Source organism: Crocodylus siamensis, chromosome 5 (assembly GCF_052110815.1).
Source record: "Crocodylus siamensis isolate JL-2025a chromosome 5, ASM5211081v1, whole genome shotgun sequence".
In the NCBI taxonomy this organism is placed as follows: Eukaryota; Metazoa; Chordata; order Crocodylia; family Crocodylidae; genus Crocodylus; species Crocodylus siamensis.
Window position 1 is genome coordinate 154749385 of NC_143399.1, and position 25184 is coordinate 154774568.

Sequence of the window (25184 nt, forward strand, 5' to 3'; positions counted from 1 at the left end):
AACACAAATGGCTAATTTATTACCAGATGATTCAAGCTGTTATGTCTGCATGCTTTTGTAGTATAGCCATTGTATGTCACAGGAGCTTAAACAGGTAAGGATTACATAGTAACAAATGATGAAGTCTCCTGAGCGGCAGATCCTCTTCCCTTATTTAAAATGGCTAAAAGTTAACATCTGCCCTTGGCCAGAGACTGAATTTGAAAGTCTTGTGCTAACACATAATGGAATTTGGAAAGATATTTTTTTCCGAATTCTCACAAAAAGCAAGAGATTTCCTGATCAAAAAGGAGCAATAATTCCTTAAACGGCTGTTAAAGAAAGAAGCACTGTAGAAACAGCCTGCAGCAATGTGAGGTTGATTGAAGTGTAACTGCTCAGTGTTCTACTGTACTTGTAAGATGTGATCCTTAGATTTCAATCATAAGAAACGATGCTCAAGGACAGACGTCTTCACCTGTGTTTAGGGAACTGAATGTTAAATGTTAAAGGTGTGACTGGGATGTAGGTGATTAGAGCTTAGGCCGAGAAGGTTATTGTCCAGCGGATCAAACAGAAGCAGACACTGTCAGGAAGCAAGGGTCCCAACAAGTTGGGAGATCAGGAGGGTCAGGTGGCTGAGGTCTGTAAGGGACTGAGATGTAGGTGGTCACCTTCAGTAAAACCACAAACCAGAGGATCAGGAACTGGAGGCAGGGAACTGGATTGGAGCCACTAGCCAGGAGGTCTGGAGCAGGCAGCCATACCTGTAAAGGACTAGATTGGGAGTGACTGCCAAACAGCAGGAACTGTTTGTCAAATGACAGGGGTCTGGACTGAAGTCTGTCAGCAAGGTAAAGAGTCAGCAAGGCAGTCTGGAAACAAAGGGGTCCAAGTTAGAGTCTGAAACAAGGAGTCAGCTGGCAGGAACAAGGAAGTAACAGGTTAAAATCAGAAGCAAGGAAGCAGGAAGCTAACAAGCAGGACCCAGCGAACAGGAACTTAATAACCAACAAATAGGATCCAGGGAACTAAGAACAAATAGGCAAGAACCGGGAAACTAGGAATCAACAGGTAAGAAACTAGGAAAAAGGAATCAGAAGCCCAAGATTAGGCAATGAGGTATTTGTCCTGATAAGTAGCCTCCTAGGCTAAGTACACACCATAAAAAAGCCTAAGGCTGAATCGATTCAGCCTTTGTAAATTATTCTAAACTGCAGAGATTAAACTGAGAAACAACTGAACACACATTTACTTCTGATTCAGGAAATAGCCACATGTCTACAGTGGCTCAGGCCAGAAGCCAAGGAGTGCTAAAGCATGCCTGTAACCAGCATGGATGATAGGTTTGCTTCCTCTTGTTGCTGCCCCTGAGGTCTCTGAGATTTGCAGTCCAGAATCACAGCAGCAAGACTTTCCAGGGTTGCTCAACATATCCTCTTCCTGTTTGTAGGTGCCTCTGGGATGTGTAGGCCACAGTCACAGCCAAAAGTAAGTTTCAGTAAGTTTAGCAGTAGGGGGAAGACAGGTTTAACCCCCTCTCTTTGTCCCCCGACCAATCCTTCTCTACTGGAGCAGACAGTAGAGTTCAACACAGGACTGGGAAGCATGCTGGGATGCTGGAGGACTGTGATCTAACTTAAACAAGGAAGGGGTCTGAGACAGAAGTTTCATAAACTGGGTTGACCCAAATCAGTTAGGTCTGATACTACATTCAACAGGTTTATCTTAAATCAGTTTCAGCTATTTTGAAACTGGTTTATGTGCACTGAGCTGGTGTTCCGTTACAGGTTTAAACCAGTTTCTGATGACTTAAACCAGTTTGTGTGTAACTTCTGTCCCTAGTCTTAGGCACTGAGCTAAAGTTTATAAGCAGGCAGTCCACACCCATACAGACAACTGGGAGTAGTTGGGCCATTAGCAGCCAGGCCAAATGGGGGTAATTTAGCCTGCCTGCTGCCCTGACTCCTGACAAGAAGTCCAATTGTGCACATCACATCCTGGGATCAGGTCATAAAAGCTAGCCTGACCTTTCCAGAAAGTTAACTGGAAAGAAGATAAAAGTTGACAGAAATATTAAACCAAAAATTAAAAAAAACAGAGAGGGATGGAGAAATTAGCTGACAAATGAATCCAGGATGTGACAGTTCTATTTCATCTTTAAACAGTGGATATAATCTGCATCTTTTTACTCAAAAGCAGCATCATTCATCTTTGAAGCTTAATACATTTAATATATTAATGTGTTGTGATCCTCTGACTAAAAGCACTATAGGAATATAAACTCTTATTTTTCTTTCTCTGTAATCATGTCTGAAGCCTGCTAAAATTAAATATGCAATACAAACCTACTGTTGCTAAGCTAGCGCAGTAGAAAACAATGAAAGCTGACTAAATACCTATTGCAAATAATCAGATGACGTATACATCTACCTACCTGCAGGCCCTTTGTCTACTGTGCCAAGTACTGTTGCCCAAAACCTCATACAAGCCACACTTAAAGCATTAAATATATGCTTAAGGGTTCACTGAACTCAAGCTAATATGCAAGTATGGGACAGAGTGCATGTTGAGTTGTGACTAACTCCCGACCCAATGTAGTTGAATTAAGGGTTCCTGGGCTTTAGTTCACCACTGTGATTGCAACAAGTCCTTGTACCTGTATCTCCTGACTCTTCTACCAACTTCCTTCTCATATCTATTAACTGGAAACTACCAGCCTGCATACATTTTCTCATCATTTAACCCTTCATTCTCTAAGATGCAATAGAGACATACCCTAAGTAAGGGAGATCACAGAGGACTTTGGGCAAGGCAGAAAAACCTGATAATTCATCTACCTAAATTACACATAAGCAACTATATAAACAACTTATACAATTACATTTTAAAATAAAATCTAAATAATGTGTGGTGTGGGCCATTCTTTAATATATTTTACATCAGAGTGAGTTTATAAAACTAAGGTAATTACCTAATTTGAGCAAGACTCACTAAGACTATAGTAAGCTTTCCAAGGAATCAGGGCATGTGCTCCTGAACAGTTTGGATTTTTTTCACATGATACAATGAGCTCTTCAAAAAATAAGCTTTTAAAACATTTCTTCATATACTAAATGTGCAATGTAGTCATAGAGGCATCTCTTACAAATACAGCAGAATGTGTTAATAAATCAGTACAGACAGCAATTTAGCAACTCCCATAGCACATTTGCTCTTTCTTTCCCTTGGTGATGTTAAACAGTGTTTTCAACATTTCTGAATGCGCACAAGATGAAAGACAAATTTAATCCAGAAGCTCTCTTGAAAACGTAATTAGGCAAATATAATCAGGGAACCAACCTCCCCACTAATGAACATGAAGCTGATTAATAAAATCATTGTTTGCTTGCAGATGTGGAAACCCGCCCCCCCCCCACAAAACAGCCCTTTACTAGAAACTCTGCGCATTCCCACACTGAACCCAGTGCAATCCCAGAAGAAGCAGTGCATTAGTTACACCCGGCTTTCGCAATGTTTGTATAAAATAGGTGCTTTAGTGGGGCTTTTTTGAGCGTTTATCTAATAGCTGATTGAATCAACTTTAGATAAAAAGCACCAAAAAGCCCTGCTGAAGTGCTTGATCTATAAAGATGCTGTAGAGCCAGGTCAAACTAATATGCAGCTGCTTCTGGTAAAACGATTTTTTTTTCCCACATCTGTCAGCACTCATAATTCTTCCATACCCAAATAGTCTATGTGAAGTTTTAATATATGCAATATACAGACAGTACCGTAGCATTTTTTAGTAAAATAGCCAGCAATGGAAGTGGAGTATACTGATGACAAGGCAAGTCCTTAAATCTGAATGGTTAGTTATGAAGAGTAATTAACTGGCTACATCACTTCCTATTGAAATGTTATGTGCTTCACCTACTTTATCATAAGGGATAGCTAGACAGTGTTTGCAAATCTTTTTAAAGCAAAAACCATTATGTTTATCATCATTATTCTCATCATCAATATAATGATATCAACAATAATATCAATGATGTCACACTATTTTATTATAATACAGTGATAATAGTATACTATTATCTAAAAGTATGACTACCAGCAACAGCAACAAAATGTATTTTAATAAAATATTTTTCAATAGGCTCAAAGCGCATTTCTGTGAGCTGAGGTCTTTTCCAAGATCCCTAAACAATTTAGATGTCCAGTTCCAATTTGAATTAAGAGAAGCCACTGTAATTCTCTAAGAAGTTTTGAAAATCTTGCTTTCCAGTAATTGTATGATTAATGCAATGACCAACTGTTTGCAACAACGTAGAACAGTTATGGAATGAGCTAGGATAGGAGAGGCCAACCTGTGGCATAAGTGCCACTGCCTCTATGTGTAGCAAGTTGCAATCAGGAAGGGGACAGGCAACACACTAGTATATAGGGCAGGAAGCAGAAGGCAGAACAGGAGATCAGGCAGGAAGCATAGCACAGGAAGCAGAAATCAAAGCAGCAAATTGGACAGAAGAAGGGGACTGGAGTGCCATTCTGTGCAGGGGCAGGATGGTATAGGGCTAATATGAGACACATGCCAAAAAGGTCAGTCCCCACTGAAAGAGAGCATACCCTTTTGATGTATTGCAGCGGAAATATTACTGCTGGAAAGCAAGACCAGAAATAACAGCAGTTGGCAATAGGGAGCAATGCTAGGGGTGTGGATGGGAGAATCGAAATCATGTCATGTCTGGCCACAAGGACGTATATACCCACTGCTAGAAGTAAAGATGGCAAACTTGTTTCCATACTTGACAAATAACTAGTTATTCGATAGAGATCAGTTGAGAGACTTCAGTTGATCATCCCTTGATTTACTTGTAAGGGTCATGCTTGCAAAGCATTTTTAATGAGAGGTACTTGACTTTAGAACTATGAGTGGACTGAAGAGCTGTCAGCATGCATTGGAGGTGCTAGTTTATTTATTTTACAGGCTCTTAAATTTTCTAAAAAGAGTAATGGCTGTATTAAAACAGTTATTCAAACTTCTCAAAACATTTGCAAAATGTATTATGAACATTTCCTAATATGGCCAGGTTTTTTAAGTTTACGCAGTCTAGAGTTTTAATTTAATGATAACACCTATTCATGCAGTCTTTAACTGCTGTAGTACTGTTGGCAGCTGTTGGGAATTCACAAAGTAAACCCTTGTAGTGTTGACTTCAAGCATTTGGTTTACTTAAGACGTTTCCAGTGCAAAGAATACATAGCCTTCAGCAGCAGTTGCCTAGGAGTCCCTTTCATCTGAATCTCTTTACAATGGAGAGCATTATGCTTGTGTGTGCCTTAGTACCTTGTTCATGGTTTCCTACTGGAATGGCAACTACTGACAAAACAAATCCCAGTGAGACAAAAGTACAGCTGAAATATGGAGCCATGACAATTCACACAATGGTGTAGAGAAGGAAAAGAAAACAAACAGACACTATCACCAACAAATAATCTCTCCATACTGCTCTTTGAAAAAAAGATAGTACATTTATCCTGGGGTTCTATGTTAATTGTCATCAGGAACTACTTCAAAGAAAAGTAACATATTGAGTTAACTGAAAATAATACATATGTTTCATCTGTACTGAGGCGAATAAATCAGCTGAAGGTAAGAAAAGGCCTGGCTAAAACCAGCAAAAAAAAGATACACACTGAGAGATGGCCTAGCTCATTAGCAGTAACAGACATAAGTAAAACTTTCAAAAGTCTGTTAAGTGAGTGGTCCACTGAAGGTCAATGGGCTATAGGTTCTTTTGAAATTTATACCTACTAACTCCTTAATTTTAAAGAAGTTTCTGTAGCTGCTGGCAGATGTTCAATTAAAGGCACTATGGGATCTGATCCACAATCGTAACAATCATGTCTTCTGCCATGTCACACATTCGTGGCAGGAGATGCAATTGTGGGATGGAGATAGGATCCTAATTGTACCCTCACATGCCCCAGCACCCCCTGCACCAGCAAGTAGCAAGCAGGGTGCCTGGTGTACCTTTGGCTCAGAGCATGAGCCAGCTGTCTGGTGCTCCCAGCCACAGGAGTACACCACAGTGAAGCACTGAGGTGTTCCTGCACTGGGTGTGCTGATCAGCTGATCTGCACTCCCAGCCACAGAAGAGTACCAGAGCCCTTCAAGGCTCTGATGTACTTCCAAACCTGGGAGGGCTGATCAGCTGACTGTTGTTCCCTGTCAGCTCTCATGCTAAACATGAGTATCAATTATAGGATTATTGCCAAAAAGCAGAGTACTGACAAAGCTTCAGCTCACAGTGCCATTTAGAATTGTAGGAAGTAAAACTATGTTTTAATTTTTTTCCCTGGAGTATTTTTTTATTATTCCCTCTTTTCCCCATGTACAGTTCATTGTATGTTACCCAATAATAACTTTAAGTAACTTCAAAGGAGATTACTTCCTAAAAAGTGTTCCACCAAAAATGTTAACCTCTCTCAAACTGTAGAAGTGAGAACTGATTGTTCAGAAAACCTCTGTCCTCTGAAATAATAATTTTAATTAATAACTACTTGAAGTGGTTCATTTGAATGATGCCTTCTAAGGATCTAAGTAATATTACTTTATTTATATGTTCTAAACTATTATCACTTACATAAATACATAATACATAGATAGGTTACAAGGGACATGCAGGGTAGAAAAAATAGATATGTTGTACCAACTAGGAAATTGTAGGTATTTGGAATCTTAGTTGCATAGGCACTCCTACATCAATTTACATCTGTCACCAAAAGCATTATTACCCAGATTTGTTCCATTTGGACACTGATGTAGAACTTACTTTGTAGCACTGCTGATGTAGTATAATAGTTGAGGGGAATGTTAGACACTACATAATCTGAGAGAGCAGCAAGTCTGTCTCTTACAAATACAGTTTTTCCTACTCCAGCATTTCCAACAAGCATCACTGGTTTGCCTTTCTCCAAAAGCAAATCAATAAAGTATTTCAGACATGTGGTCTCAGACGTATGAACGAGGACTGCCTAAAACATCAAAAGAAAAAGTAGTGACAATTCTAATTCTTACTCTCACTTTATCTTAATATGACATTTAAGTAATCTTTTCAGTTTTAAAAAATATGTTAGGATAATGTTTTTATATCCATACCTATCATACACACCCAGGATTGGGAGTGTGTGCGTGTGTGTGTGTGTGTGTGCGTGCATGTGTGCGCACACACATCTGATAGATAGGCATGGCTATAACTATTTAACTCAATTAATGGAGTTAAATGTGTATGGATATATCCATTTAACTCAATTCTAAAATGAGTTAAATGGGATATAAATTTCACTTTTTCTCACGATACAAGTTTTTGTATTGGTCCACAGAAGGTTAACTGCTACGCTCTTTACATTTTCTATGTAGTTTGTTGTTCAATTTCCTTTCAGAATTTCTCCTGCAATGAAACAGTTTGGCAAATATGCTGCTAACAGATAAAATATTGTGCATCAGTAGATATGTATTTCTAGCTCCCCACATATCCACACCAAGAAAATCTCTCCTTTCTTTTAAGATCTAACCCCTCAGAAACTTAATACACACACCAACCTAAGTGTTTGAGAATGCTACCCATATAACTTGTACAAAAATACAAAATATTTAAAAACTTTTCTTAAGACAACTAGTAGCACTTTGTGCTCTTCCACTCATGGGTACTCAGGCTACCACTATTGCATATACCAGCACACTATAACCTTAACCCTTGTCTTATAGGAATTCCAGCTTTCTATTATACTCGTAATGAAACTGCTCTCCCCCAGAACATTAAAAATCCTTAGCTGTAATATGGAGAGAATTAGTGAATGAAAGAATACCACCCTGGATAGATATAACATTGGAAGCACTACAAACGTTTCACCTCTTCAAAGTTCTTCAAAAATGGAACACTTCAGCCTTAGACAGAAGTACAGACCCCTACTGTGCCAACTCCAAGAGCATTTCAATATCACTGTGAAGATATATATGCAACAGTGTGCTCTCCAGCCAAGAGACATGATATGGGGTGTTTCTCTGTTCTGTGACTCCAATCCCCCCATACCCTGCCATGGCAGGGCAAGAATGGAGCAAGCAGCCAATGAGTGATTGCCTGTGCACTTGTCTTCCTGTCTCCCAGTTCTAGAGGCAGAGAACCAGGGAAGGAATTGTTCTTTCCAACCCTGAGGCTGGAAGGGAAAATTCCTTGCATGACCCTCAAGATTGTCAAGGATGGTTTAGTGGTCTCCCAATGGAACTGGGAGACTAGTGAAAGAGGCATGCAGGGATCTTTGTTCTGAAATTCTAGCAATGGCTGAGCACGCAGGAAAGCATGCACTGGCTGTTCACCTCACTTTCTCCCTCCTTGGGGGAAGGAAAGGGAGGTGAAATTTGAGTGGAGAACTGTAGGATGCCAGAGGACTGAACAACCCTCTGTTGTTGTTCATAGAGTATGTAGATATAATGGGAAGCATTTCAGAATAGCTTCTGTTTCATACAGGGCCAGTTGGGACTGCTTTGGCCATTTTTTAAGGGCTTCATGCAAGGGCATGCATTTGTACACTCATCCTTTAAGCAGTTCAAAAGCATCTGAAGCACTTCAAATGTTATATCTGTCCAGGGCCTATGTGTAGACTGAGAGTGAGAGGAGGGTAAAGTTGTGGTATACAATTTATGATATACAGCAGTTAGGAGTCTACCTTTACCATGAACACTCAATAATTTGTTTGTCTTGTAGGGTCAGCTTCCCTACCTATAAAATGAAGTTCATAATCACTTTCAAACTTTAGAGGGTACTAGGAGGATGAATGTGCATTTGTGCAGTACTTTTACAATGACGAAGGCCATAAAAGTGCTAAGTGTTCTTTTCATTGTCCCCAGCATCCAAAACTACAGGAGTAAAGACTTAATAAGAAAGATCTCCCCAAATTATTACATTTGAATAATATTATTTTCATTTAGTTAAAACAATAACAGAAACCATGAAAAAACTAAAGCCCCAAATTGTAAAAGCCTGTAACACAAAGAAATTGTACCTGTAAAGGTGTGTCTGGATCCATTTCAAATCTTGGAATTTTATCAGTCCATGGCAAGAATTTCTTAGTCTTGGGGTCAAGATAATAATCAAAAATTGTACCCTGGGATGGAAATTTTATTGTTTTCATCTCCTTGAGCCACCAGCGGCTAAATTCTGCTTCATAATTTGAAAGCTATAAAATATTAAATATTATTTCATTGTTTAAACTATTTTACTCCACTATGTTATGTATTCAGTATGAAATTCTTACATATGTAACTATGTATGCATGAAAAAAAGACTCAAACAGAAGTTCTGTTTGTCAAGCAGAAGCATACAGAACTTGATGGCAGTTTATAATACTGTGATACAATTTCCAGGTTACTAAAACCGTACCAAACTGGCAGTAAGTGGGCCTTCCTAGTTGGAACAACTAATGCTCAAGAGGCCAAATTAGATCTACCTCAGATTAAACTCAAGCCACTGTTCAGACCAGCACAAATTCATATAGTGGTGAGATCAGAAGGCTGGCTTGCTTCAACCAAGCCCTTGCTGCATTCCTTTTCAGAGGGGAAGCAGAAAAAACACTTAAACAGTCTAATCTAATTCTACCCATCTAATTCCTGTGATCAGTCTATTCTTCTAGGTTGAATATCTGCCCAGGTTTCTAATGAGACAGCTTTGAGAATCAGCAGCAATCAACTCTACCAGTTACATTTCCTATGTCTACACTAGCCCTTTTATACCTGTTTTGGGTCTGTGTCTAAACCTTATCACAAAACCCTGCAGGCTGGCCCTTATCTGCCTTAAAATGGTGCCAGCAGAGAAATCTATGAATGATTCTAAGGATGTTATTTGACAGAACATTCTTAGCCACTGCATATTGGGAATTTATTTAAACACTTCAGAGCTGTCTATACGGGAGTTAATTTAGTATAACTTAAAACATGAATTTGGACAGGTCGAGCCTTAAACCCCTATTTAGATGTACTTGTTGTGGGGTAATTTTCTTTTTTAGCTCAGCTTTTTAAACATTTTGCCAGGAATTTAATATAGGTACATACGTATAATTGATGGGATTTTCTCATATAGACAATGCTCCTCAGACGTAAACATTAGCTCAGGGAGAGCTCCATCCTACCATACCTAGGCTGCTAGACTCATGGGCAGCATAACTCTGCATAGCCCTTTTGGCTGAAGAACCACAATTCAGCCCTAGTTTAATCAACATTACAAATGCATCACAAAATAATTTGGCTGCTACAATATTATCTAGCATACCTGGTCTTGAAAAAGTGCACCACCAAATGACCAAATACATGCAAAGACAAAATAGATTTCATAGAGCTCTCTTGGGCAGTCAACAGGAACATTTTCAGGGGTCAGCAAACAATCCAACAGAGAGCAGAGAGTCTGTAATACATAAGAAATAAACAGGAGTAAAGAAAGTGATCTTGGGATTCTCACTCCTTGAATTGGTGACAGTGACTCTAGTGGTTATAAAAAGTTAAGCACAGTCAAGATTTAAATAATCATCAGATTGTAAGGCCCTTGGCATGTTTCAATATTGTCCACAATTTCTTCAGGGTGTAGGAGGAAATCTTGAGGACTTTACCTCCTCCTGGTAAAGTTTTCTTCTGAAATGAAATTTTGGTAAAACTGACACAATCTCCTAAAGCATTTAATCAAAACACGATGGCATCAGAAGTTTCTCCAATCAACTCTACTTACAGTGATGCACTCTAATTCAAAAAATTTCAAAATGAATGTATGTATTCTGGGATGCAATCTTGAATTAGTAGATCACATTTTTCCCCACATAAATTCTGCTTTAATGAGGCACTGATGACAGACATTTGAAGTAATTAAGACAATTACTTGCACAAATAAAATCGAGCATGAACATAATCATTTAGTGTGTCAGGCGCTCTGGGTTTTGATGAACAATGTTCAGCGGAAAAAAAAAAGGCTATTGCAATCTTCAGCTTTAATCTTCTTTAATAACTAGCACCAAAGTTTTAGTTATTCCTTTTCTTTTTCATGTCCTTGTGACAAAGTATTGAGCAGAATTCACAGATCCATTGGAATCTGACAGGCCGCACCTTATCACTTCTGCTATGGCCTCAAACTTGTGATGTCTAGGCTGACAACTGTGCACCTCAGCACCTGTTTTACTGAACATCAACAACATGATTTTTTTCCCCTCTTTCTGAGATTTTTATCTGATCCTCCAATAACCTTACATACTTTTCAGATGCACCTATTTTCACAGCTTACTTTCACTTGTGCTGAAAATAAGTCTATAGATTTCAGAAACGTTGTTATCTAAAATACAGGACAGTAAAATAATACAATTCTAATACAAACCTGCACCATGCTATACTCAGGAATATGGGTGATAGTTTTAAAACTTGTTCTGAGATGATCCAAGCAGGGAGGCACATATTTATCAAAAAGAATAGTCAAATTAGCTTTCTCAGATTGATGACTTCTTGTTTCTATCCAACTGGCAACATACCTGCAAAGATAAACAAAAAGAGATAAGATTTTGGAAAGCAGATGTCTAGAATGGAGTTCCCTTCCTGATTTCCTACACATATTAGTTTTACAGCCTTTAGAGAATTGTGTTGCAAGTTCCTGACACGCTTGTGAATATTTACCAGTAGTGTTTTGTAACAGTACACAAAAATAGCTAGCCCCAGTGTACTAGTAATTGTACTTGCTTGTTCAAGCAAAATTAATCATAACCATTAAATTTCTAAGGAATGCTATGGCAGCTCAACACAGTGGTACATATTTGTCTTGGCTATATCTTCCATGCTAGGGAGGATAGGAAAGAGTGGCACAGTCCCTATGTACTGGGCTCCAGGGGCCTGGCACCATCTGCTCCCACTGGGATTGTGCCTCAGGGACCTGACACTGCCCTCTCCCACCCTCATGCACTGGCACTGGGCTCTGCCTCCTCCCAGCCTCTTATACTGGGACTGGGCCCTGGGGTGCAAGGGACTAGGCCTTGGGGCCCTGTACCACCCTGCAAACTAAGGTTGGGCACCTGATCCAGCACACAGTCTGGGGCTCCATGTGAGTCTATAAAGTGCCATGGGCTGGATATGGCCCATGGGCCACGGGTTGAGCACCCCTGGTATACATGATTTAGTTTTGTCCAAATTTTTTTCCCCCAGTACTGTTCATACTCTAGGACAACTGGAAAAAACAAAAGTGACTATAAGTAGCATACAGAGACAATCAGTCACCCTCTAATCCTAACCACAAGTAGCATCTAAAACTCTGTTAACATCAACCTTCAGGGACATAAGGACATGCACCTACAATTAGACTAGTACTACACTTTGTTATACTGATCAACATTTGGTGATAGGTCTAAATTGTTCAATGTTTCTAAACTTACATGAACAGACAATCAAAAATGTTTATCAGATATTTTCTAAACTGGTAGTAACCCCTTTACAGGTATAGTATGGTCATTCAAAATGATTCCTGGTACTCCTTGTCATCCCTCTCGATCCCATCTCAATACCTGTCAATTGTTATTGTAGATTGCACTGAATACACTATTTAATATCAGCCCACCATTATCCATTCACCTTGGAATACAGCTTACACCTCTAGACCAAATTCTAGCTGTTTGCACTCAATATGTAATATACTTTGGTTACACCACACTTAACTCAGGTTTGCAGTTTCAGTTGTGGTCATTAGGTACTATTAGAATACAAGCAAGCAGAGATTATTTAGGGGTCCAAATTTTAGTATTTCATCAACATTGCAAAAGTTAACAAAAAAGTCTTATGTGCTGGCTGAAAATATTAAATACTGATAAAGCTCACAGAAAAATTATACTGTGACAAAAATAAGGAGGGATGATTTTTTATGAAAACCTTTGTCAAATCCTTTTGGACTAGCCTTTCAAAACCACAAAGATAACAGGGTGTAGATTTTCTCTAAATTTATGTCTAAGCCATTTAGAGTCTAGACTATCAATTTCTACATTTACACAAAAAATGAGGGGATATGAATATTCTTTATATAGATGCATGTTCATTATTCTTGTGATTAATCTGCATGAAGTTATGTCTCTACCATAAATCAAACAAGGAAATGTTATACAGAAGAATAAGACAAATAGAAAAAATGGGCTGTCTTCCCTCATAAACTATAATCTTTATAACAGGTATCAGTGGAAGATGAGAACCATTCAGCGTCACAGCTAGAGGCCTATTTCTTGCAGGTGCCAAACATGTACTCTAAACATCTAATGATCCAGAGTCCAGGCTGAGAAGAACAAGTGAATCAGGGGCATAAAGGCTATATAAAAATAGGAACAGTGAATATAACTGTTGATAACTTTTGGCATGTGTACATCTGTTATTGTACTTGTACACCTAATTAGTTATCTCCATATACTAAAAATGATTCAACTAAATTCAGCTAAATTGTTCAGGAAAGATAGGAAGTGGGGAAAAGAGGTGGTTGTTCTAGGCATAAAAATATGTATGCTGGTCCTGAGGTGCAGTATAAAACAGGAGATAGCAAGTTCCTGGAGTGTGCTGAAGATATTTTCTTGGTATGGGCAGTAGAAAGGCAAAACAGGAGGAAGCTCTTCTTAGTTGCTGCTCACAAACAGAGAGATATTGACTGGATTATTTTTTCTTGGAATTGGGTGTGAAGGTGGAAGCCAACTTGGGTGCAAGAGATCAAGAAATGATAACACTGAGGATCCAAAGGAAAGGAGGAAAGGAGAGCACAAGTATAAAAAACAATGGACTTCAGAAAAGTGGACTCCAACACACTCAGGGAATTGGCAGCCAGAAGCCCCTGGGAGGCAAGTCTGAGTGAATACGGTGTCCTGGAGAGCTCGCCATACTTTAAGAGGGGCATATTAAGGTTACAGAAAGAAGGTATCTCCATGAAATGACTGAACAGGAAGACCAACTCTACAATTCTTCAGTGAATTGAAATGCAAAAAGGAATCCTACAAGAAGTGGAAATGTGATTATATTACCATATTTATTTGCATACTACACAAACCATATTCCCAAAAAGTACTGATCCAGAATTAGGATGCATGTCTTAAGGAAACTGATTTCTGCACCAGAATGGAGGCACAGGGCTGTGCTCAGCACTCATTCATCCTGGGTTGAATGCTTCTGGCCTCATGGAGCTTGGGCAGAGCAATCTTGTCTGCACCACTCCCCCACCTCCTCTGCCAGCAGCTATAGGTTTAACCCTCTTACAATCACTGCTTTTAACCTTTTCAAAGCCTTAATTAGTCAATGGCTGGGAGAAAGTTAAACTGGTAACTGGTGGCAGAACAGCAGGGGGGAGGGGTAACACTGATGAGAGGACTCTGCCCCTGCTCCAGGCAGATGGGGCAGTTGTAGGGAAGTGTATAAGAGTATTGCATGGGCATGTAGGGAGAAAACCAGGTAGGCCAATTTGAGATGCAACTGGCAAGAGATGTAAAAGGGAATAAAAAGGATTGTAGAAGCAGGTAGGAAAGATAGTCCAAAGGGAAGTGTTGGCTCCTTACTGAATGCAAAACGTAATGTTATGGATCACCTGGAGAAGGCTGAAGCATTTAATGCCTTTACTTTGGTTTTCACAAATAAAGTCAGCTACCATATGAGAAGTGCAGTTGGCACCACAGATAGGGGAAGAGATAAGCAACCTATAGTTGGGTAAAAACAGGTTATTTAAGAAGCTGGATGTTTTCAAGCTGGCAGAAGAAAACAGGATGCACCCCATAGTACTGAAGGAAATGGCTGAAGTAATTTCAGAGCCATTGGCTATTAGGCCTGTGAGAGCAGCAAATATTCGATTTAACTTTGGATTCGGCCGATTACGAGGGACAGCGATTCAATTTGGTGATTTGAATCACTGTCACGATTCGGGCTGAATCTCCTCCGAATCAAACAGGTGGCGGCAGCAGTGTCAGCGATGAGGGCATGGCAGTGGCAAGTGGGGCCCCAACCCCACCCACTCCCCCAACCCGCCCATGGCTGCCCTGCCCAGCCCCAGCAACCTGGCACTTAAAACCAAAACCAAAAAGCCCCACCCTCACTGGCTGCAGCAGTGGTGATTAGGGCCTCTGGGGGTTTGTGGCAGAGCCCCGCTGTGCAGTGTGGGGCAGCAGGGATCAACTCCCCCTGCCTGGCACCCGCGCAGCTGTTGCATCACATGGGCGCAATGTGGTTCAGCAGGGTGCGCGGGGCTTTGTGCGCTGTCTGGGGGGCTGGGTCTCCTCAGGCTGAGTGCTGCCGGGCTCTGGCTGACTGCTGGAGCCACCTTAGCTCTGGGACAATGCATAGTATCCTGCGAAGCCAGGCTGCACCTGCGCGATGTGACAGTTCCCCTCCCCCAGCCCCCCTGTTCCCTATTTCCCGGGTCCAGCTTCCTGCGGGGGCAAGGAGGGACCACCTGAATCTCTAAATCAATTCGGAGGTTTCCTATTCAATTCAGACCTTTTAATGGGTCTCCAGATTCGATTTGGATTTGGAGATTCAGCCTCCAAATCTGGCTGGATCTCTTCTGAATCAAATTGGTTACTGAAGCCTTGCACAGCCCTAGTGGCCATCATCTGTAAGAACTCATGCAGGTCAGGTCAGGTTTTGGATGACTGGAAAAGGGAACAAGGACAATCAGAGGAATGACAAACTAGTTAGTCTGACCTCAATAAGGGAAAGATTATGGAACAGATCATCAAATAGTACATTTTTAAGTACCTGAAAGAGAACAAGGTGATCAGAAAACAGCTAGCACGGATTTATGAAGAGCAAGCCATGCCTGACCAACTTGATTTTCTTCTATGTCAAAGTGACAGAGCAGTGGATGTATTATGCCTGGAGAAGACTGAGGGGGTGGGTAGATTTGTTAACAGTCTTTAAGTGCCCAAAGGGTAATTACAGAAAGGATGAAGATAAACTATTCTCTGTGGCTGCAGGAGATGGGACAAAGCAATGGCCTCAAACTGCAACAAAGGAAATTTACAATGGCAACTATGATGATCTTTCTGGCTATGATGATGCTTAAGCACTGGAACAGGCTACTCAGAGAAGTTGTGAAATCTCCATCCTTGGAAATGTTTACGAGAAAGTTATACAGACACTTGACTGGGATGCTTCAGTCAGGGATGACCCTGCCTTGAGCAGAGGGTTGGACTAGGTGATCTCCCTTCCAGTCTCAGAATCAGAGAGAAATAGGGCTAGAAGGGACCTCCAGAGATCATCTAGTCTAACCCCCTGCCTGAAGCAGAATCATCCCTATCCAAACCATCCTATACAAATCCACTGTTTAACCTATTAGCAAAAGCACACAGTCAACAGCATTCCCTCTAAGCTGTGTGGTGTGTGAGGCCACGCCTGGGAGCGCTGCATGAACGCGGCATGATCATGCCTGCACGGCCACGCACACTGCAAAGCTTAGAGGGAATGCTGACAGTCAACCCTATCACAACATCCACAAGACTTAGCATCCCAGACTGCCATAGGCAAAGAAGGAAGGGGACCATTAGCCAAGATCCTGCTGCTGTAAGATTGTTAAAATATACTCAAGAGCTCCAGGGAATAAGGCCGTGCCCCCCACTACAAAGGAAGGCAAAAAAAGACCCACCAGTCTGACCATGGAGTAAAATGAATGGTTTATTTTCCTAATAAAATAACTGCTGTGGTTGACATATTAATTTTGTAATGTATCTTTTAACAGATTAAATACTCACGGATTCCAACCAAGGTCTTGGGGGTTTACATAAAGGATCCCAGCTCTAGACACAGTGGCTGGGGTAGCTGTTCTTAAATGGTGTATCTCAAAAAGAAGTCGCATGGATTGAGTCAGAGGGACACGTTCATTGCTGGCAAGGGTCAGGACCTAAACACATTAGCAATAAGGGATTGAAAAAAACGCAACTTAAAGCATACATTCTAACAAGCATGCATCAAGAATAGGCCTGGAGTTTTTATAGACTGATTAGATTTAAGGATTAGCGATACCGTACCCCCCCCAACACAGTCTGAATATATTTGGATATGACAGTTCTTCTAAGCTATAAGGCCAAAACTTTTGTTTTAAAGCATATGAAAATATACATTTATGATACTTTACTGTGTGGATAATATTTTCTCAATTTAGGTAATAGTTACACAGGGTAACTTGCTATTCACATAGACATATTAAAAACTGTAAGATAATTTGTGTACATTATCTAATAGTTTAAAAAAAAAGGTGTTTAGAAGTAAGGACTTAACTGCAATAATCTTTACAAAATTAAGTTTGAGTGCATTTAATCATGTTGTATTGTGCCTGCCAAATACTGTCATAGGAAGGCTGTACTATAATAATCATGTGATTTAAGTACAGGACTGTGAGAAGTCTGGGTCTTATTCCTGGGTTTATTAATGACTGAATCAGAAAATCACAAATTCTTGGCATGGCAGTTTTCCTTATCTAAGAAAAATGTTAGATTGCTAACTTTCCTTAAAGCAGTAGTGTAAGCTTAGTTTCTGATGATGAAGACTTTTGAATTAAAAGATATTCTATGTGCTCCAATGATTAAGAAGCCAGGAAAAAAAATACTATAACTGCCATTTAGACCCTTACACCTCAGCATGCATTTTTAACTCCCTCTGTACATACACTGGAGCCATATGTAGGCTTACACTGTAAACAGAGTGACTTTAAAACATCTCTATGATACCGGATTGTGTAAGGAAGAGATAAGGCTGTTACCAAGCTAACCACATGAATCAGCCATACAGAAGACAAAAGGGGACAGGGAAGAAAAGCCAGGAATGACAGGAAAACACTGAAAGGCTACAATGGAAAAAAATATAAAATCATGAAGAAAACGTGAAAAGGCTAACGAAGAAAAACACCACTGTGAGAGTTTTTCTTTTGCTCACCTTGTTATCATCCATAACAGTGTTGAGTGACTCAATCCACATAGGATCTATGTCCCCATCTAAGACAATCCATTTTGGTCCACCATGAGTGATACTAGCCTGCTCTCTCAGAAGAGATGATAAGAGACCTTCAAATTAAGTTTAAATAAAATCTAATGAATTTGGTGCCTCAATGACAAACAACGCTGTGGAACAAATAAGGCTCCTGAAAAATTAATGCATTATTAAAAACAACCAGTTTTGTAACATTGCAAACATGGTTATCCTTCTGGTGACTTATTAAGTGGCTGTTCAAATTAAAGCTGAAATATGTTCAGTGAGTACTTGATACAGCAAAAACAAATGGATTATAGTAATAATGACCAATTTCTGTTTTGACTTCATGATAATATTTTTTGAACATAACATCCTTTCCAATGCATCAATCCTAACTACATGTGCTATGTGCACGAGGCTTCAGGAAGGCTGTGGAAAAAGCAATCGCCTCCTTAAGGCTGTTGACCACTCCAGCAGTGCTCAGGTTTGGTGACTTCCTCTCCTTCAGCTCCTCTGTTCTGCCCTGAAACTGGCCAGAAGATCCACAGAGGAGAGCATCACTCTACTCTATCCAAGCTCAGCAGTGCCTTGCACCCAAATCTCCTTGTACAAAATATTCATAGAGCTGAGGTCTATGCCCTCTCCCCCTGTAATTAGTGATGCTTTGGGGTTTCCCTGGTAGAGAAATAAACACATCTTAGGACTGAAAGTAACATCATCTGTGACTTGCCATCTTTCCATTCTCTAGTAGCATGATGTATAAAACCAAATAGCTCATCAGTGGTGACAGCTTTTGGGTTTAAGTCATTCCAAATGGGCTTTTGTTTCATATTCATATATGTTTGGTTCAGAGTTCTTAGAACCTAAAGGGGAGAAAGAGAAAGAATTAAGCAGTAAATTAGTCACTGACCTTCAATCAGAACAAAAAGCTTTGCTTTCTTTGCTGTTTCTTTTAAACAAACAAAACACTCTCAGGCTGCAAATCCCTACACCCAGTCCCAGCCAGTAGAACATGATTTCCCTATGTTTTCTCTTCCTCTCTCTCCCCCCTTCCCCACCAACTTTACTCTTGCAGTATGGCCAGTGGGAATCCTATTCTGACAATCCCGGTGAAAACTGCACTGTAGTAAACAGCCAAAAGGAGTGTCTGCTGGAAGATTTTGAGGAGAATGGACTTGTAGTTAAACCTCTGAACTAGCACTTAAGGAAATCTGATTAAATTTCCATCTTTGTTGGAAATGTGACTAAAATGAGAAGGACACCCAAAGTCAACCGGGAGAAATCACTGCATGTCATCAGGCTGCAGATCCTCATGAGTATAAGGGGACAGCAGTAGATGGTGACAACTAGGGCATGCAGTCTGTCTTAATTTCTTACTGAAAAGCATGGCATTTCCTCCTGAAAAACAATGCCAAATATTACCAAAAATTTCTTATTGGAAAACGTTGAACATGGTGTCACATAATGGTTGACAAAATTTAGAAGCGGAAATGTAAAAAGTATAATCTTTTAAAAATGTACATTTCCTCATTTCCAAAGTGGGAACTGAAGAAAGGTAGATTTTAGTCTTTCTTCTGAAGAACATAATTACGCTATCCCACTGCACGTCTCAAAACACAAATATATTCAGAGCTATTTGTCAAATACAATTTTATTTTGTCAAATATACACATTTGCTATTCAGTGCTGTGATTATTTTCATTTCAGGTCATAGGAGTAACATGTAAAGGGATAGATCTATATTTTAACATAGGAAGTTTGTTCATTGCACTTTCAATTCCCTGATGGGAATGCCCAGCCAACGTGGTTTTATGTCCCTGCCTGAAGTAAAGAAAACGCTGAACTGAGAAAATATTCTTTAGAGGGTAAGGAAGCAAATGTGCCATTACTGTACCTTGCTCTTCCCTGTGCCTGCATTTCCCACCACGAATACCGAGTGACGCACTGACAGAAGTTCTTCCAGCTGAACCACCTGTCAAACAAAATTAGTACGCAGGTTCAGGGCTTTGTTTTCCTGTCCTCCTTTTACCACCAAAACATTAATTACCTCTCATATTATCTTCCTCCCACCTTTTTCCTTAGTCAGGAAAATGAACTGCTGCCTTCCAAGATGACTTTAAAATGTACATCTCCAAGAAGTCTGTGTTCCTCTCCTAAGGCATTAAGCAGAGTCTAAACTCTCCTGGATGAGTGAATTTACTCCAACAAATTAAAACATATATCATCATATAAACATTTCAGCCCAAATGGTAAAGACTGTCAAAGAGAAAATAACTGCGAATACTGTCTCACAGTAGGAAGTGTCAGGAAGCCGCACTGGGTTCTTCCTGGTGGGCCAATGCCGTCCAGATCTGCATGCAGGACAAGAGCAGGCTGCCGCCCACCCTGACCACTGGGTAGAGGCTAGTGCTGCCACCAGCCCCAGCCAGCAGTGGCAGCCTGCTCTTGTCCTGCGTGCAGATCTGGGAGCATGCACCCCCCAGGAAGATCCTAGTGCAGCCCTCCAGCCCACAGCCCTCCTAGGGGATAGGTAGCAGCAAGAGCTACGCCTCTCCCCATGCCCTGCACCCACTGACAGCTCCCCCAGCTTTGCTTCCTGCTGCAGCCCTGAGCACGGCTGACAGGCTGCGCTGTGCCCCTCCCCCCTGCTGCAGCAGCCTGCTGCCAGGCTGCCCTAGTGCTTGGGGGAAGAGTGGAGTGGCACATGGCTAGATGCGGGGGTGGGATGGATTGGGCCCGATCCCAGTACCAGCCCCTCCTGCCCTGCCTGGGGTCAGAGCCAGGAGCCCCATGCCCCCAGGTAGCAGTTCCAGTCCCGCAGGCCCGTGTGGAGCGGCCAGGTGCAGCACCTGCCACAGGGAGCAGGGCCAGGCTCTCCTACCTGCCACCCTGGTGGGGCTCAACTCCCAGCACCCAGGGCAGGGCTGCAGCTGAAACCACAAGGTGCAGCTGGGACCCACCCACCCATGAAGCAATTCCCACAGCCCCATCTACCCCACCCGGGGTCATAGCTGTCCCCAGGCAGCAGCTCCCACCACCCTTTGCCCTCGCCCCCTGTTCCATGTGCAGCTACTGCCACCATCCCTCCCACCCCAATTTGTTTTTACAAAACGAATGAAAATCAGTAAAACGGATGTAAATCAGTAAAACATCAGTAAAACGGATTGAAAAATGGATGCAAATCAGTAGAAACATCTGGTAATTTACCAGTGAAATTCAGCAAAAACTAAAAATGCAGAACACTAGGAGTGCTCAAAGATACTTCATCGACACTAAGCTCTCAGTAAGAGGAACACATCTGGTGAATGCATCTTTATAATCATATCCCCCTTTAACATCACCACTGTTCTCCCTGGCTGACCTGACCGCAGGGGAGCCCACAGGCCTACTCCCACACAACTCCAGCCACAGGCTGCAGGAAGCAGCTGTGTGGGGTGCTGGTCTTCACTAGGAACAGTGGTGGCATTTAGCAGGTTTTCTCTTCCTGCTTCTGCTGCTTCTCTATGGTGATCCCTGCTGAGTGGGAGCAGGTGCTGGAAGAAGGAATCTATAAGAGGAATTAGCAAGAGAAAGGATCTTCTCATGTTTAAAGGGGGATGAATGCCATCCTCAAGGAATTAGGTTCTATTCCTTCTTTTGCCAAAAAAGTTCCTACATTATGCTATGCATGCCCCTTAAATCCAAATATTGCATGGAAAATCATATGTAAGGTATTCTTCATTTTCTGGGTACCCAAAATTATACCCTCAGATTTGTAGAAGTCCTGAGCAGGGTTCAAATAACACTTTGACTCTTGGGGGGTCTGCAAAAAAATTAAACCAATTCATTGGAAAAAGCAATCCAACCAGAGATCCCCAGATTTTCATATCTTACAGGGGTGTTTTCATCTCTTATGGGGGGGGGGCTCTGCCCCCCTGATCTCCCCTGTAAATTTGACCCACCCACCCAGTCCTGACCATTCAAAGCTGCAACTGAAATCAGTAAGAAGTATATTTAAACATATACAATCTGGTCATTGGTATTGCAAATTGGGCACCCAAAATAAATGGGTACTTTTGACCTTAATCTCTGTCTCCCAACCATCTGCATAATGGCCATCCTATTTCACAGGGGTGCAGTAAAAATACAATTAATGTTTGGGAAGCACTTATACTATAGTGATATATGCCATGAAAAGCCCATGAGGAAATTAATAATTCTGGCTTTCAGGCACAGCTGGAATAGTGTGATAAATAGGGCATGGAGCTATATATTGAACAATGAAAATAAAACAAAACATTGAATAGCTCCTCATTAAGTGAGCTTTGTCGTGTGCACTGATCCTGTGAAAGAATCCTATGGAAGAACAGTATATAAATATCATTAAAGACTGCATCATAATATATATGCAGTAGGGGACCAAATTAAGTTTGCAGAGACAACCTTAGTACAGTACTAACATTTCCAAACCTTTGAGTGCTTCACTTTACTACCTCAATTAATTAATTTGATTTATAAGCTGCCCTTCCCAAACATGGCTCAGGATGATTCTAGAAGAGTAGAAAATAAACTTATAAAACATGAGAAAGAACAGGAAACCAAAACAAATAACTTATAAAAACAATAGGATATTAAACTCCAACAGAACAAGAACTCCCCAAACAATATCTCAGCTTATCCTTTATAGCTTTTGTATCAGAGACACTTTCTATTTTTTTGAAAACCAAAAAAAGTGTTAAAAGAACATATTTAGGTGGGAAAGTCAAGCACTTAAAAATTAGGCAATGCTTGTGTTACTAAGTCCAACCACTTTTTTGCATCCATCCTTTGAATTAAATCAAGGGGATACCTTCTAGAATAAGCAATACGTGATCAGAGATCTACAGTGTGAACCATAATGCTCCTGGCACAGGGAATCATACATCCAACAGTCTCTAACTTTTGAATGCTGGATGTTTTGACCTTAATAGCATTACTTTAATGTAGGTTTTGTGTAATATGTTATATCGAAGTGGCCAACCTACAGCAAAAGTGCTGCAGGTGGCATGGGAAGCCTCTCCATGTGGCACACAACAGATCAGGGAGGGGACAGGCAGCATAGCAGCAAGTAAGTCAAGAAGCAAAAGGCAGAGCAGAAAATCAGGCAAGGAGTACAAAATAGGGAACAGAAAGCAGAGCAGCAAACTGGGCAGAGAAAAAGGATAACAGTGGCAGTCAGGGACAGTGTGGAGCTAATTCGTGCACACCTGCCAAAACGCCTGTCCTTCATCTTATATACCTCTCGGCTAGGTACAGACAGTCAAAAAGCCTGAATTGATTCAGTCTTTGCAGGTTAGTCTAAAATGCACAGATTATATTGAAACAGAAGTGAACAAACATTTACCTTTGATATAGGAAATGCAGCAAAATGCAGCTCAGGCCAGAGGCCAAAGCGCGCTAGAGTACAGCTCTCTGGCTGTGTGTTCACTTCTTTCTGCTGTCCCTGAGGTCTCTGGGATTTGCAGTCCAGAATTACAGCCGCAGGACTCTGCAGGGTTGCTCATCACTTCCTCTTCCTGCTTCCAGGTGTCTCTGGGATTTGTAGTCCACAGTTGCAGCCAGCAGTAAATTTGAGTAGGGGGAGGTGAGTTTAACCGCCCTCCCTGACCCCAGCCCCCAGCCAGGGTTTGTCTGGGGAGGAGTGTGGGGGCACAGTTGTCCCTCTGCAGACTGTGTTGCTTCTCCAGCTGGGCTTGCCCTCCCCCCACCCGCCTTGTCAGCCAGCCCTCACTGAGCTGGGCTTGCCCCCCTCCCTTGTCAGCCAACTCTCATTGCTCCAACTAGGGAGCAGAGAAGCAGGGTCAGCTCTGCCCACCCTAGGGCTGCAAAATGCTAGGAGAATGTGATTTAACTTGAACCAGGAAAGGGTTTGGGACAGAATTTCAGAAACCAGTTTGAACCAAAGGAGTTAAGTCTGATACTATATTCAACCAGGTTTATCTTAAATGAGTTTCAGCCATTTTTAAACTGGTTTATGTGCACTGAGCTTCTGTTCTGTTCCAGGTTTAAGCCAGTTTCTGATCACTTAAACTGGTTTATGTGCAACTTCTGTCCATAGCCAAAAAAGGTAAAAACAAAATATAATGTGCCCCGCTCTTCAATCATGCACCATCAATAAAGTTTGAACCATGAACCTTTAGCATTACACCACAGACCGCAACTAGTCCAGGCTCCAAAATAAGAAAAACTACAGCTAGTAGAAGGATAAAGCAATTCTGGATATGTGCTGACTAAGAAAAGGAAGAAACCTAACTTAGTCTAGCTCAGTTCTTGTCTGGCCACAGGAGGTGGGGAGCTCTTGCTCCAAGAAATTTTTGAAGTGGAGGGGAATGCCAATACTTATGGCTCCAGGTACTGGGTGTGGGATGTGGTTGATGAAACAGTACCCATCCCTCTTTCACCCCCTAGGGCTAGGAACATAAATTACATTATCTTAAGTCATCATAAACTGGTTTAAACCTGCAACAGAACAGAAGTTCAGTGCACATAATGACTGAAACTGGTTTAAAGATAAACCTGGTTGAATGTAGTATCAGACTTAACTGATTTGGGTCAAACTGGTTTATGAAATTTCTGTTCCAGACCCCTTCCTGTTCAAGTTAAATCAGAGTCCCCCAGCATGCTTTCCAGCCCTGTGCTGAGCCATGCTGTCTGCTCCAATAGAGAAGCAACAGAGACTTACCCCACCAGGAAAACCCCCAGTAGTCTGGGGCCAGGGAAGGGGGTTAAACTTTTCTTCCCCCAAGTACAGAGCTGCCCGGCCCTGCTAAAAATGTACTGCAACTGTGGACATTTGTCAACTGCGACTGTGGACTCCAAATCCCAGAAGCACCTGGAAGAGGAAGTGATGAGCAACCCTGCAGAATCCTGCTGCTGTGATTGTGGACTGCAAATCCCAGAGACCTCAGAAGCAGCAGGAACCAACACACAGCTCATGCTGGCTACATGCAGGTATGTGGCTGCATTTCCTGAATCAAAAGTGAATGTCTGTCTAGTTGTTTCTCAGTTTAATCTCTGCATCTTAGACTAACCTGCAAAGACTAAATCAATTCAGGCTCAGGCTGTCTATATTTAGCCTAGGAATTTGAAAAGCACTGAGATGGAAGAAGGAGCTTTCTGGGCCCAAATTGAGGATTTATAGCACGAGGACCCCAGCTTAGCTCTATTCCCATTTTCTTGTCCTTACTGCAGATGATCTAGCAACTCT

The 25184-nt window shown here is 41.3% G+C and overlaps 1 protein-coding gene across 1 annotated transcript in view; it reads right to left on the minus strand.

Moving 5' to 3' along the window:
• The window catches only part of DNAH11 (dynein axonemal heavy chain 11), a 270299-nt gene that overhangs the window by 132109 nt on the left and 113006 nt on the right, over positions 1-25184 (minus strand). Inside the window, exons 38-45 of the mRNA XM_090046787.1 lie at positions 19854-19931; positions 18690-18822; positions 17924-18051; positions 16744-16892; positions 11376-11526; positions 10290-10421; positions 9028-9201; positions 6798-6999 (exon numbers count right to left, since the gene is read on the minus strand). Coding sequence (XP_089902913.1) covers positions 6798-6999; positions 9028-9201; positions 10290-10421; positions 11376-11526; positions 16744-16892; positions 17924-18051; positions 18690-18822; positions 19854-19931 — 1147 coding nt within the window. The remainder of the gene's footprint in view (positions 1-6797; positions 7000-9027; positions 9202-10289; positions 10422-11375; positions 11527-16743; positions 16893-17923; positions 18052-18689; positions 18823-19853; positions 19932-25184) is intronic.